Here is a 14,953-nt window from a genome sequence, read left to right as displayed (position 1 = left end):
TGATATCTGAATGAGATATTTACAGAATCATTAGTGTGTTCATTGGTAATTGGATTCTCACTCAATCTGCTGTTCAAAATCAGGAAAAAATACCTCTAAAATTGCATTATTGCGGCATGTTTGGCACCTACCAAGTGAAAGTAGCCTTTGCTTTGAGGTAAGTTTAGTTGAAATAGATTTACTTCAAAGCACTTAAGTTACAGAATCAGAAACCTAATGAAAACAATTATGATGCGATAACATTCTTGCATGGAAAATTGAAAACTGTAGAAAACTGCTTATAACATGTAGAATAGTCGACATATGTGCAGCAAACATCATACATTGCCAGCCATATGCATGTTGTGTTCTCCATAGAAGTACTTTCCATGTAAAAAGTTTATTTTATGCTCTTTTTCACTTAGGCGGCAATCCTAACCACACTTTCCTGAGAGTAAGCCCCATTGAACAAAACAGGACTTACTTCTGAGCAGACCTGGTTAGGATTGTGTCCTTAGAGACATAACCTTAGTCACACAGCCTATCAAACTTCCAAAGCATATAATACAGTTGGTCAATTGACATAAGATGACAAGAATAAAAAAACCCAGTCAGTTCAATGTCTTCTTGTGTTCGGGAATTTTATATTCCAGACTTATCTTAAAAACGAGATGACTGTACAGAAAAGTTATTTCAGCTCTTCACTAAACAAACAATCATTTCTACATGGTCTTAAAAATATCTTTATATATTCCCAATGCAGGTGACTAAACAAGAATCCTGCAGCTTGAAGGCTAATTTCTGTGTTTTCATCTGGGGCACCATTCGTATTTTGCTATGGTGGTGGCTAGCAGAGTGGATGATTCATCTTATGTATATGCATGCCATCTGCAGTAGCCCTTCGCATCTGGAGGCAGTCACCTACTGGACTTTAGGTTAGTGTATGTATATATTTGTGTATATGTCATTATGTAAACAATTATTAATTTTGATTGTTTAAATGCCAGATGTTTTACAGTAGTGAGATCACTCATAAGACCTAGGCCTATAGAGTCCCTAGTGTGTCCTGTGATACCCTTATTGTTACTGGACATGCTATAAGACATGTATAACATGCACCCACATCTGCTGTGTGTGCAAACTCTTAAGTGCAGTGATTCATGCCACATCTCAGTGGATTGGTATGAAATGAGGAGGGAGGCAAGTCTAACAGTTTACCAATAGGTTGCTTTTACTATGAGACTAAGAATGCAATAAGTAAGAAGAGGAATCAAAGAGGAGACTAAATGCAATTGTACACAACAGTCTCGCTTGCACAACTAGGCTGTAAAATCAGCGGTTTGTAGGTGGAAGGAAAGAGAGGAAATCTTTACACAGAGAAGGGGGTGCATAATGAGTGCAATTGAAGGAAGAGAGAAATGAGGGGTAGCAGATCATAGAGAAATTAGGAAGTTACCCAAAGGAAATAGGGGGTTTTGCCATAGCAGAAAGGAGGAAGAGAGAAAAAGAGACTGGGGAAAAGAAATGAGAGAAGCAAAAAACACCACGGTTCCAGTTGTGGTGCAGCACTGTGGCTGAGTGTTTGTTCTCCATGGCCTGAACCTGGGTTATAGACTATAGGTGAGCCTCTGAGTGGGCTGTAAAAACACTTTGCTCACTTGCGGTGGAGAATGTTGCCTCTCACCATGAATTTCTTCCTAACCAGCACTGCAGGTGCTGAAGCAGGCATCCCCACTTGGGGAGTGAGTAGTTGCTGTGATGGTTAAGGAGTTTTTCTGAAAATGATGCCCGAGACAGCTTTCTAGGCTCCCTCTTAACAAGTAACAGATAGACGAAGGAGTCCTAGACTCCCACATGCTTGCCACAATTGCATCAAAGGGGGAAGAGTTAGAAACACTAAACATGTTTTCAGTTTGACTGCACGTGAGATACAGAACATAGAAGTTTATGGGCCATGGTCAGGGTTTTCAAAGGCCAAGCTTACCTATCTGTACTTGCTGAGACAAGCCTGTAGTGTTGCTGAGATTGGTGTGTTCAAAGATGGGGTGAAAGGTTTGAAAAGCAAACTCAGGTGGGCAAGGCAGTAGCCTTAGCTGGTTCCAGGGAGGAAAATAATGCAAGGGAGCTGAGATTGCTTTCCAAGGGGATGGTTTCCTTGAGAGGCAGCTCAGAGAGCGCTGGAGTTATGGGATTTGGTTGTGCTCAAGGAAGGGTATGGAGAGAGGAAGGTTGGAAAGAGAAGAGAGTCCTCTGGTACCTGTCCAAGGTGCTGATTAGCACAGTGGCCCTCGGCTAGCAGAGGGAATAGCAATGCTTGACACAGCTGAAGGAGAAGGAAGGTAGGATGTGTGGTAATGATCTTGAATTTGCAGGAATGGAAACTTCGATTGCAGGGATGTTTATGCTAGCCAGATGGGAGTAGTGCTGCTGTTTTGGCATGAGGGATATATTTTGGCATCTGAAAGGGCAAGCAGTGGCACTTGGAACAGGGACTTGGATGATGGGAGGGGGGCTGAAAACTGCATGGGGTTGTTTAGGGGAGGCAATTTATTTATATTTATTTCGTTATTTAATTATCAACACATTTGCAACCTGCTTCTCAACAATTGTTCTCAAAACTGGTTTCTGTGAACAGAGAAAAAACACAAACAAAATTATATCAATAACACATTATAATTGTTGAAGGTATAAGTTTTGCTGGAGGAGGGGTTTGGGGAAAATATGGAAGAGTGGCACATAAGGAATATTTTTAGAAGTTAACTGGTTCTGCTACTCGTGCCTTACTCTATCAAAACCAATTATTTTCTTTCTGTGGAAAGTTATCACCTAGGTAGCAAGTTTGGGTCTCCATCCCATTTGAGTGTCACCCTTGCTTTACAGAATAAAGTAGGAATTTTTATTGATTACAACTGTTTGGAGTCTTTTTGCAGTTTAATATTCCAAAATGGAGCCGTGCTTTCTTAATATGGTTCTACAGAAGTAGCTAGAAGATTCAGACTCGTCAACTTGCAAATAGTGGGTGTGTCAAGTTGTATCTGACACATGTGCCTCATGATCCACAAATTCCAGCTGCTTCCCTACATGCTACTTAGCAGCATGCATAGAGAATGCTGACATCAGATTGTGCATCAAAGCACATGATGCAACTGCTTTGCTGAAACTGAGCAGACTTGGGTGGGAGGCTGCCTGGCACACCATGTACGCTGCCTTGAGCTCCTAGGAAGAAAGAAAATAAAACAAGTAGGTTTCTTCTCTAATGGGGACATGATGTCCTTATAATTCTCCCCTTTTTTCCAAAAACATTTGACCCTTCCCTCTGAAATTGCACTCAACTCCACTCCTGTTGCAGCCTGTCCCCAGTTTCAGTCAAAACTTTGATTTTGACAAGAGGCTGCTTGCCCCAATTTTATTATTAGCCCAAGTGGGCTCTTGAAATGCCCTGATCCAGCTACTTCTAGCTTGCCTATTGAGGTTGTGATAAGTAAATGGAACTCCATGTAAGCAAGGCTACCTTATTTTTTCAGTTGTGAGAGAACCAGTCCCTGCTTGCATCAAGTTTTATCTGCATGTCAAAGCACCACAGAGCTGTGGGTTACTGCCATTCATTATAACTTTGGGGGGAAATGAATCTCATGCTTGATGTTTGTTCCCATTTTAGTCAACTTGCTTACAGTCTTGGTGTTGAAAGGAAAATGTGCACAGGTATGGGCTTATACCTGCAGTGTGGTTGTTAACAAGAACACAGACTGCATAGGTTCCTTTTAGGAAGCTGTAAGTCTGAAGATGCTTGTTATGTGATTTACAGTCCAATCCTACTTAACTCCCTGCATGGCTATGTGGAGTCTCCTGTATTCTGCAGGGGAATCTTGACGTGTTGAGGCCTCCTTGGGAATGGCACATTTGTTCCCTTGCCCTGGGGTATGCCCCAGCTGCCGCTATGGGTCAAATCAGACCTACACCTGCAGTATCACTAGTGCTTCTCCACATTGATCAGTAAAGGTATATCAGGTCCAGGAATAGGGTTAGGATTTGTCAGGTGCAACTGTCCCCTTCCCAGTCTTGATGCACCTTCCTCCCTGCCTGTGTTGCCTCCCCATTCTGCCACCCCACCCTATTCCATCCCATCCCTATTTCCCTCCCAGCATGATCTTACCAGTGGCAGTGGGTATCTGCTGTCCATCATCCTAAGTACTTGACCACCTGCTGCATGTTCCATAGGAACAGGCCATTAGGCAGTTTCAATCATGCCAGCAAAATTGCCCAAAATAAAAATTTTTCCTAGCTTGGAAAAAGTGACTTGAATCCAAAAAGCCACCTTGGCACACCCCTGGGACTAGACATATCCAGTGGAATCTTTGTCTTCTTCACTCTGAAAGGCACACCGTTAATGTCATATCAAACACCGCTTTTCAAAGTTTCCATATTCTCCAAAGAGGTTTGCTGTGCATCATGGGAAGTGAGTTGCTGTTCAAGAAACACAAATCCAAATCTCCCATGGGCTTGTGGAACTAGTCATGCAGTTCTCAGAGTACAACTCAGTGCCATAAACAGAGGAGGCAGTCTCTGTAGAGAATACCAAGTCCTAGAAGTTTGCCCACACAAGAATTTTTTTCTCTTTTCTCCAGCTTTTTTGGTGATTCTAAACTGATGATTAATGTTCAGACAAGAATATTATTCAGTCAATGAAACAAAGCCTAGTTGTTCCTGATTTTAGCAATGGGCTATGTCAGATGCAAGGGAGGGCACCAGGATGCAGGTCTCTTGTTATCAGGAGTGCTCCCTGGGGCATTTGGTGGGGCCGCTGTGAGATACTAGCCGCTGGACTAGATGGGCCTGTGGCCTGATCCAGTGGGGCTGTTCTTACGTTTGTTGGCATTTTTCATGTTTTAAATGTCATAAAATTAGTAACTGATGAAACACATTCAGCCTAGTTAATTTAAATTAAGAGACCAAGATATCTGGCACTAAATGTTGTGGATAATTCTATGCCTCTGGCCCTAGAAATAAAATTTTAAAAAAAATGTTTGGTAAGAGGCAGTGTGAAATACTTCAGTGACCCATTTGTTTCATACAATCAGTATCAAGTCTTGATAACCAAAATCCATATAAGCAGGTTATTTGAAACAAAATTCATATTTAAATAAATTCAATAAATTAAAAATGAATAATCTAAAGCAAATTCCTTGAGTTGACTTCAAGAAAGAACACAAGGTCCTAGCATTTTCAGATAGGGCTGGGAAACCCACCCCAGTCCCTCTTCTAAAATGCTGGGAAAGCTGCTGCCAATTAGGGTAGACAATTCTGAACTTGATATATCAATTTTCTGACTCTGTATAAAGGCAGCTTCATATAATATGCACGATTAGTATTTATTAAATTGGTTAGTAATGCACAACTCTAGCTTCAGAGATGCAGATATCTGATATTTTTATTGTGTACATACTAGTACTGGAAAAAAATTGGCTCCTTATCAGAATGTGATATTTTGTTTTTTTCTTAAATCTATGCTGGCAAAATAGTTGGCTCAGACTTGAGAAGCCCCATTGCGGGGCTTGGGGCTTTCCCCAGGGGAAGGGGATGAAAGTCACCCTGAGGAGACCACTGGTGGTCTTGATGGTGCCGCTGAATGCAGCAGTAGCCGTTTTGGTGTCACTACACTTGGCAGACCCATCAGATTTAGGATTGGGCTGTTATGCCTCCAAGCAGGAAAGCAGCTAGTCTGGATCAGTGTACAAGTTACATCAACTTTGCCAAGTTTTGATTAGGAGGAAAGCAACTTATCCTCTGTATGAAGGCTTTGAGAATATGAAGATTCTAAGATTCAAAGGCTGGGATGATGGGGCAGAAATATTTTAGGCTTTGGCTTTACCACTTAGTTTTACATGCACAGAATTTAATCTTTCATAATGAAAAACCATCAAGCGCTGCCGGTGCTTCTGAATCTACGAATCTGAATCATAACAGACCAAAATGTCGATTTTCTTGAGGCAGTAAAAGAAAGTGAAAATATACTTCTTGTTTTTCCCCCTTAGTGACTTTGGATTTTCAGGTGTCTGCCTATGAAAAAAATATATATATCCCTTGTTTTGGCATGAAAGCTTCCCAGTTGACTCACCCAAAAGTTAAAAACCATCAGATTTGAAACTAGAAGCAATAAAAATGTAAAGACAGCAATCAAAGCAGAATTTACATTCAAAGCTCAATACAACAATAAGAATAAGAACAACCAGGGCCTAGCAAAATACATCAGCTACTGAAAAGTTTAGGAGAACAGGGTTTGTAACTAGTGCTTAAAAGTTAATGATGTTGATTTAGACATGTGACAGACTGTTTCACAAGTGCCACCACCACCACAAAAAAAAGGCTTCTATCTCTTCTTACCACCCACCTGACTTTAGATTGTGGAGAAGGGCCTTTTCTCAAGATCTTAAACAGTAGAAAGTTCAGATGGGAGCAGATGGTCCTTCACTTTGTTCACGCTGTCTTCACAGGTATGAAAATAAATCCTATGCACACTCACTCAGGTTCTCATGTCCAAAAGCCAGAACACACAAACACATCTTGCAAAAATTCATATACTAACAGCACAATCCTTTGCAGCTCTACTCAGATGTAAATATCATTTTGTCTGTGAGCCTCACTCCCAGGAAAGTGTGTCTAGGATTGCAGTATGAGGAGCCAAGTGACATTTATTTCTAGTGGTTAATGGAAGGTTCCTCCGTTTCACTGGGTCAGTTCAGACATCACATGCAGCCAGAGTCTATGATTTGTTAAAGAGGGGGGTGAATGGCAGAGGAGAGGAAGTAGGAGAGGAAGCAATCGGGAGAGGATGGTAAGGCTGCGGAGAGGGAAATGGCCAGATTCCTAGGGGAGTACCCATGTTGAGGAGTCTTCTCACTAAAGGGAGCAAGAGGCTATACCCGACTTGTGGCAGAGCCAAGGCACCAATCAGTGGGGGGGGGGGCAGGGATGACAGACAGCCCCTAGCAGTCCTGCTAGGACTGAGGCTGGAATGAAAAGTGGCTTTCCTCTCCACCCCAGAACCTAAACCTTGTTGCTAGTTCCCTATTCAATGATAATACTAGAGTAAATAGGTACATAACAAGAGTCAAGGTAACAAGTGAGTGAATTATTTGGCAGTGTCCTTCCCAAGCTCCTATAAAGTAGTGGGAGGCAGACCATGAGAGGGATAAACCAGAAGCTGGTGGTAAGCACCATGGATTTTCCCTCGGACATCTGACAGAAGGAATGTCTAAATGGTATATGGCATTAGTGCCACATATAACGCAAGGTGGCAAAGGGATGTTTTTATGTAATGCAGAAATGCCAGACTGTCTACCAAATATAGAGTGCAAACATTTTTAAAGTTCAGAGGACACTTGATTGAACAGACTTTGGGGAAAATTGATGTTTTCTGCTCCATTAAAAACTGGTTATATATGTTTTGCACATGAATGTCAATGCATTTGACTTAAGTGACTTTTTGCATTAATGGACACCTTTCCCCCCAATCAACCTGTTAAATTGACGGTACACTGTGCAGAACTTTGATTCTCAGATTGAAAATGGTGTCCTGCACTGTGTCCTAAAAAAGCATGACATTTATAACCAGGTACACAAATTCTGCCCATGACGATATACAGTATAGGCGGATATACAGTATAGGCACCTATGGCTTGTGAATCTATTGCAACATGTGGCTTTATTTGCGATGGTTTACATAGTGTTAATGCTTAGTGTAGAAAGTTGTTCTTGACAGTGATGCAGTATTGTCAGCAGTCCATCTCATGCTTGCACTGTGCATCAGCAAAGAAATGATGATGTGACAGACAAGAGTACAAATAGTGCTTAAAAGGTAATGATTTTTGCTTTTGGTGACAATATTCAATTAGTATACTAGGGCTGAGTGGGCAGCTTTTGAAATGCTGAAGACAACCTTGGAAATAGTTTGCATCTGTTTAATCCAAGCTGCATTAAATAGGTATGAATGTGATGGCCATTTCTGCTGCTACTAGTGTGCAGGTATACCTGTGGCATCTTTGAGAATTGATCATCAGATTAGAAGTTCTATCACTTACTAAGGCTCCGCAAATAAAACAATTGCTTCAAAACCCTTTTGGAGTAGCCTTTGATCACCAAAGGTGATCAAGAACTGGGAGCAGCTTTCGTACAAGCAAGTTAAGATTTTGATTAGAAAAAGATTAAATCAGGGGTGGGTGGCGGAGATGATAAATGATTTTGCATTTCGAACCCCTTCAGACTGGACAAAGAAGCACCTTTTAAAGTGGTGTCCTCCTGTATTTTGCAAAGGGAGATAAACTATCCCTTTATACCCCAGTGGTTGTTGCTGGTATCTGTTTGTGTCCTTTTTAGACTGTAAGCCTTTAGGGGACAGGGAACCATATATTTATTTGTTTAGTTATGTGAACTACTTTTTGTTGAAAATTAGTATATAATAATAATACATTTATGATCATGTTGTCAAGGCTGGATAAGAGGACTGGAATATACACCTATCGACAGCTGTCATATGCCACCTCCGTGTCATATATGCCACCTCCGTGTTCAGAAACAGCGTGCTTTTGAATAATGGCTAGGAGGAGAGGACTGTTGCCTTCATGTTGAGGAGGCCAGTTGCCCTCATGTTACACTTGTGACCTATGATTTGTGTGTGCCTAGTTGACCAGTGCAGGACGACTAGAGGGACCTCTTATGTTCCTGAGAGGAGTTTTTCTACCATACAAACAAAATTGCCCTGATCATCCATGCCTTCCTTGTGGATCTCCAGAGACATCTGGCTGGTCATTGCTGGAAACAAAATGCTTGACTAGATGGGTCTTAATCTTCTTCAGCAAGGCTGCTCTTTTGTGTTTATTCCACTGTGTAGAATTGACTTCAGTTGAATACTGTTTTTTAAATGTATGAAATGCAATGCAATGATGTGGTAAATAGAAAAAAGAAGTGATATTTGAGAAGTGCTGAATTGCAGCTATGTGGATGGTTTACTGAAGTATGAGGCATGAGCTGTAGCATACCTAAATGAACTGGGTAGTGAAGTTGCTTGGAATGTGAACTGTGAACAAGATGCCACTTCATATCTCGCCTGAATTGAGCTGTGGCAAGCCAGAGTCTCTTTCAGCTGTCATTTTGAATTGGGTTTGGGTGGGTCTAGTGCCTTGGTTACAGAAACATACTAATGGAAGATGTTTTCTGTGCCTCAGTATCAAAAGCATTTGATACATTTGCTGTTTATGTACTACATTTTAATGCATTTTTCCTACAATAATGGCATCATAAGTCTCCTGCCTGTCTTTCTTCCTATAAAAACCTCATGAGACTGGTTGCTCTCGTGACTGTGAGCCAGTCACCCAATAAACTTTATGGCTGAGAAAAGCTCTAAATCCAGCCTCCTTGGCCTTGTCCAGCACTAGTGCACCATGATCCTGGTCCCAGGTGTTATAAATACAGACATTTGATCCTGCTATCTCTAAGATGCTAAGTGAGCATTACTCAAATTGAGCTTATCTTTAAGAGAGACACATCTTGAATAAAGGTGCTGCTCATCTTGAATAAAGAATGCTGCTCACTCTTACAGAGCTGTTTAGGTTTTCTCCTGTATGTGTGTTCTTCAGCATTATTTTTCTTGTCATTTCAGTCTTACTTGCTTTAGAGTGTTTTTGTAAGGGGGGGATCACTTTCTTATATGGAAGTGTATGTGAAGGTGCTTTGGACTGTGTCAAGTGCTATATAAATGCTAAATATTATTACAATTAATTAACTGTTGTTAAATTAATAGTAAAGTTTAGATGATCTGTAGTGTAGCTCAGATTCCCATACACACTTAGAGCACAATCCTATACATGTCTACTTAAAAGTAAGTTAATTAAACTGTGTGATCTTTATGGTATGGGATGCCACAGGGTTCTATTCTATCCCCCATGTTTTTTATTATCTACGTGAAAGTGCTGAGGGAGATCATCTGGGGATTTGGAGTGGGGTGTCACCAATATGCCAACGATATCCCGCTCACCCTACCATCTCATTCTAGGGAGGCTGTGGAAGTTCTAGGGTGCTGCCTGGAGGTAGTTGGGGTCTGGATAAAAGCCATCAGGGTGAGATTGAATCCAGAAAAGACAGAAGTCCACCTGGTCAGGAAATCCTTAATGCGGGTGCGGAGTCTATGCACTCTGAACAGAGTTGCACTCACCCTGCAAGAATGGTGCACTGTTTGGGAGTGCTCCTGAATTTGCATCTCTCTGGAGAACCAGGTGGCAGGGGTGGCTAGGAGTGCCTTTGCCCAGCATGGTGTACCAACTGTGACCATACTTGAGTTAGTTGGACCTGCCCATGGTGATCCACGCCTTAGTGACTTTGAGACTGGACTACTGCAAAGTGCTGTACATGGGGCTACCCTTGAAGATGGTTCAAAAGCTGCAATTAATGCAGAATGTGGCGGCCCAAGTAGTTTCAGGGGCTAGGCAATTTGACTTTGTTGGCCCACTGCTTCAGCAATTATGCTGGCTACCCATTAGTTTCTGGTTCCAATTCAAGATGCTGGTATCAACCTCCCTCATGGCTTTTTGGAAAGGGCTTAAAACATATCAGTTTCATCTGGCATTTGGTTGATGAGTGGATATTTGCCCTCTGCACCCACATAACAGTGCTGTGGCTTGACTGTTTGCTTCTGGACCATTTGTTATCCTCCCCAGTAGTTTAACAGTGTGTGTTGGGGGTTTTTTTGTTTTGTTTTAATGTTTTTTACTTATTGGTGTGATATGTTGTACATTTTATTATGGAGCTTTGTAAGCTGCCTTGGACATTTGCTTTGGCATGGGATTTTTCAGATAAATAAATAAATGGGGCTTATCCCAGGGAAGTGTTACAGAATTGCAGCCTTATCTGCAAGTAAACCCATTGACTTACCTCTGAGTAGACATGCCTAGGACTGCACTGTAATAACCCAGAAGAGAAGATTAAAATTTGTGAATTCAGGTGTAAAGCTTTCAGTATGTTGCTTTTGAAAATATTAGTGCCTGTGCGTGTATCTGCATACTAATGAAATGTTAACAAAAGAATCTGTTTTCTACTATTGCTGGCTATGTTTGTTTGTTGAGATAAGAAGAATAAAGTGAGTCAATATTTAGCATCTGGCATTTGAAAATTGGAAAAAGAAATATAATTTGGAGTGCTTAATGAAATAATCTTCCCCTAAACATGGAAAATTCAGAGCTCAAGAGGTTTCAGCAAGAAAAGATGCTGATTTTTTTTCCAAGTAAAGTAGTAAACCTTCCAAAATGCAAAACATTGAAATGTAGTTAACCCCATTTAGCTGGCAAATGAAGATATCTACAAAGAACATTTAAAGCATGTATAAACGGTTTAATATTCTAGGACTCAATCCTTTCTTGTTTCTTCTTTACTTTTTTTTAAGCCTTTTGAGATTATATTTAGTGATTTAAATCTGCAGTTGCAATTTTTTGCATTGCCAGTATGAACTCATAATAATCTCAGTGGTGGCACCATACTTGTGGAATACCCTCCCAGGGGAAATTCAGCAGCCTCTCTTTTTGTTCTAGGTGGCATTTGAAGACCTTTTAATTTAGGCAATGGTTGTCTAGCAAACTCTGGCCAAAGTAACACCATTTTAACATTAGCTCACTGACTTTGCCTCTGGTCCTAAAATGCTTCTTAGCAAAAAGCTGTGTGCCATCCCTCACCAAGTACCTTGATCCTTGAAAACCAGACAGAACCCGTCTGTGTTATCTTGCAAATGCAGTCCAAGCTCACTGTGGCAAAGTGTGGAGGGAAGGCCGGAGGGTGGAGGGATTGCGCCGAGGAGAGTCGAATTTTACTGTACCCTTTGCTCATATGCTTGTCTATGGTTGAAATGAGTATAAAAAGCTAGCTGCATCTAGCTACATATGTGTATGATCTGAGGCAACTGGCTTCCTTGCTGCCTTTCTTTGCTACTAGCAATAAGCAAGCTGTTTTCTGCGATACCTTCCTTTAGAGTGTTTAATCGTATCTAGCATGCCAAGTAACGAACCTAACGCTACCTTTGTGGGTTCAAGGGCAACACCTCCATCTAGAAAAGTGGAATAAAATAAATCATTAACATTATCATAAACAGGTGACCCCCCACCCCCACCCCATACACCCCTGAGCTCAATTTAGGGTTGGATTTGGAGTTCAAAAAGCTAAGAAAAATAGTTTGGTTTTTCCAAACCCAGTGTAAGATATGAAAACCGCACTGATCTCTTGGTGAAATCATGAGGCACTGGAGCTTCTGAATTATCTCTCAAACTCATGAACTCTTCCTTTCCCAATCCTTTGGGCTGGGTAGACAGCAGCACCTGCTGAGAGGCAGACTCCAGAGGCTTGCTTCCTCCTTAGTTGCTGGGTCGCTAGCATCCCTGAGAATTGTGGTAGGAAATGAAATCTTCCAGAGGCCCTGCATTCCAGGAGGTTAGTGTTCCAGATATCATAAAGAAGAAAGTAGAGTGGTGTATTGGGCCTCTAGATCTCCTCTGCTGCCCCTCGTGCTAGATTTACTGCCACTGCTTGAGAACTCAGTCATTGGAACAAACATAGCATGGTAGACTCAGGGAGTTCTTCTCTGGTTCTGGTGATGATTTGGAGAGTGGTATTTGTGCTCCGTTTGGAGTGAGGCCACGCACTACTGGACATACTCTGCTATCCATTGATTTGATGGCATATCTATTCATAATAAAAATAACTGAAATTCAAAATAAACATCTACTTCTGGTCAGAACTCTTTAAATCAAATGCTGTTGATTCTCTAGCTACAATTCATAATAAAACAAGCATTTTGAACCAAATTCAGTTAGCATCACATTTTTTTGTTGTTGTTGTTAATAAAACCATTCACAGTGGAATCCTTAGACAGTTGGACCTTGATATCCATGGGGGATCTGTTCCCAGGCACCCCTCATGGATACCAAAACCCATGGACAAGTGAATCCACAGGTTGGGTCCAATAGGATCACTGGACACAACCAGAGGTGTTCTCCAGACACATCCAGAGGTGTTCTGAGGCCTGCAGAGGCTGCACGGGACAATTTTTCTTTCAAACATCCTTCAGCTACCACTTTTCTCCTGCTACTGTCAGCCTAATCCTAACAAACTTTCTAGCACCAATGCAGTTGTGTCAAAAGGGCATATGCTGCATCCTCAGATGCATCCTATGATGGGGGGGGAGCCTCGGAGGCCTATTCAAAGTAAGGGAAGTTAGTTCCCCTACTTAAGGGCTGCATTGCAGCTGCATCGGTACTGAAAAGTTGGTCAGGATTGGGATATGTTTTTGTGTTTATCCAGGGTTGTTGGTGTTCATGGTGCCTGAAAGGACAAAATTAAAAAGACCTTTGCTCTGTAGAACTTGTATTGTATGGCTAGATGTTTTGAAAATTGTTTGGTCCATTTTTAGGGAAAATATAACAATGAATTGCAAAGTGAGGGAAGGCAATAGCGCAAGTCAGATATAGTCCTGATCTAACAAGCTGGTTTTGGACTGAGTGGTGAACCTGCTTCTTCCTCTTTCCTCCCATTGCAAGCTTGACTTCTTGGTTTGCTAAATCACATGTGGTATGATGTTCAAAGTAGGAAATGGTGGTTTCTGCACTGCCTACAAACCAAGATTGCAAATTGTGGTTTGGTCTTTGTTCATAGTTCTTGTTTGTAACGAGTCCTTGAACCACAATTTTGTGGTTTGAAGTTCATGACTAATTGTGACTGAACCAGAAAGTCTTTTGAAGCCAATATACAAGCGGGGGGGGGGGGAGGGGGAGCACTCAAGCTAATTGTTTGTCAGTAGTTCAACAAACCATGGTTTATTGGATCAGGAATGTAACACCCAAACAAAGCCAATGGAACTTACCCTTAAACATGAAGTGTAAGAGTATGTTTTCATGTTATATCTTCCCATCACACCATAACAAGGCTTACTTTTGAAGCAAGTCTCACCAGGACCTATTATTAGGGCCTGTTGGGAGTGCCAGAATTCAGGCATAGAAGCAATAGAATGATAAAAGGACCATATTAAAAGCTTGCTGGCAAATTTACTCTGGTTGTAGAGAGAGTGTAAAGATGTAACAGTAATGTTCTGTTTTCATCCTAAATAGCTGAAGCCTGGAGGAGGATCAAGGAGGGCACTGACATAAACAGAAAGTAGCTGTTTATCTAAGCTGTATTCTGTTGTTGATGCAATAGATTTCAAGACTGCAATCCAGATGGTTGATACTGCTAGAAGCTGTATTTTCAACCTTTTGTCCCATCTGTATCCCACAGATAAGGGAAGGGTTGTTGAGTGTACTGGTGATCAAGTCCTGATGCTGTAGGCCATAATGGGAAATGAAAGGGGGGGGGGGAGGGAAAGATTGCATCTGTAAAGAGAAATGATAATTTTGTTTTAAGTTTTCCTCACATTTTCAGGCAAATTCAGCCTGTTACTTATTCAGCATGATATATGGAGCTATTTTGAGGATGTGAACAAAACAATCAGGATGGAAGCGGAGGTGCACTGCCCTGGCAAGAGTTTGATACAGCCACCAGCAACAGTCACCCCAGAATTACCCTCCTTGAATCCAGCTGTTCAAGAGCCTGCTGACTCTCCTCAGGATGACTCCTCAGGATGAAGAAGTAACGCCATTGTTGGATGATTGACATTGAGCCCCTTCATCTGCTTCAGAGGGCAGGGCTGCCCTTAAACTTTTATCTTGGAATGTGGCAGGTTGGATCAAGAAGCTAAATGACTTGGATTTTATAACTTTTCTGAGAGCCTTTGACGTAATTTTGGTCCAGGAAACCTGGCTGATGGAGAATATTGCTCTGCAGGGGTACATTGCTCATTCCCTACCAGCACGAAGACCTAACTCTAGGGGCCGTCCCTCTGCGGGGCTTGCGGTTCTGGTTTCTGACCACTTTCATACTAACGGTGGACAAGCTCTGTAAAATCCAG

General features: G+C 41.6%; 1 protein-coding gene across 1 annotated transcript in view; it reads left to right on the top strand.

Annotated features, from left to right (window-relative positions):
- The window catches only part of HHAT (hedgehog acyltransferase), a 189,751-nt gene that overhangs the window by 33,970 nt on the left and 140,828 nt on the right, over positions 1-14,953 (top strand). The window contains exon 6 of the mRNA XM_066611755.1: positions 743-914. Coding sequence (XP_066467852.1) covers positions 743-914 — 172 coding nt within the window. The remainder of the gene's footprint in view (positions 1-742; positions 915-14,953) is intronic.

The sequence above is a fragment of the Tiliqua scincoides genome, chromosome 1 (assembly GCF_035046505.1).
Source record: "Tiliqua scincoides isolate rTilSci1 chromosome 1, rTilSci1.hap2, whole genome shotgun sequence".
Lineage (NCBI taxonomy): Eukaryota > Metazoa > Chordata > Lepidosauria > Squamata > Scincidae > Tiliqua > Tiliqua scincoides.
The sequence above is the reverse complement of the archived record's forward strand: the minus strand, read 5'-3'. Positions and strand labels throughout refer to the sequence as shown.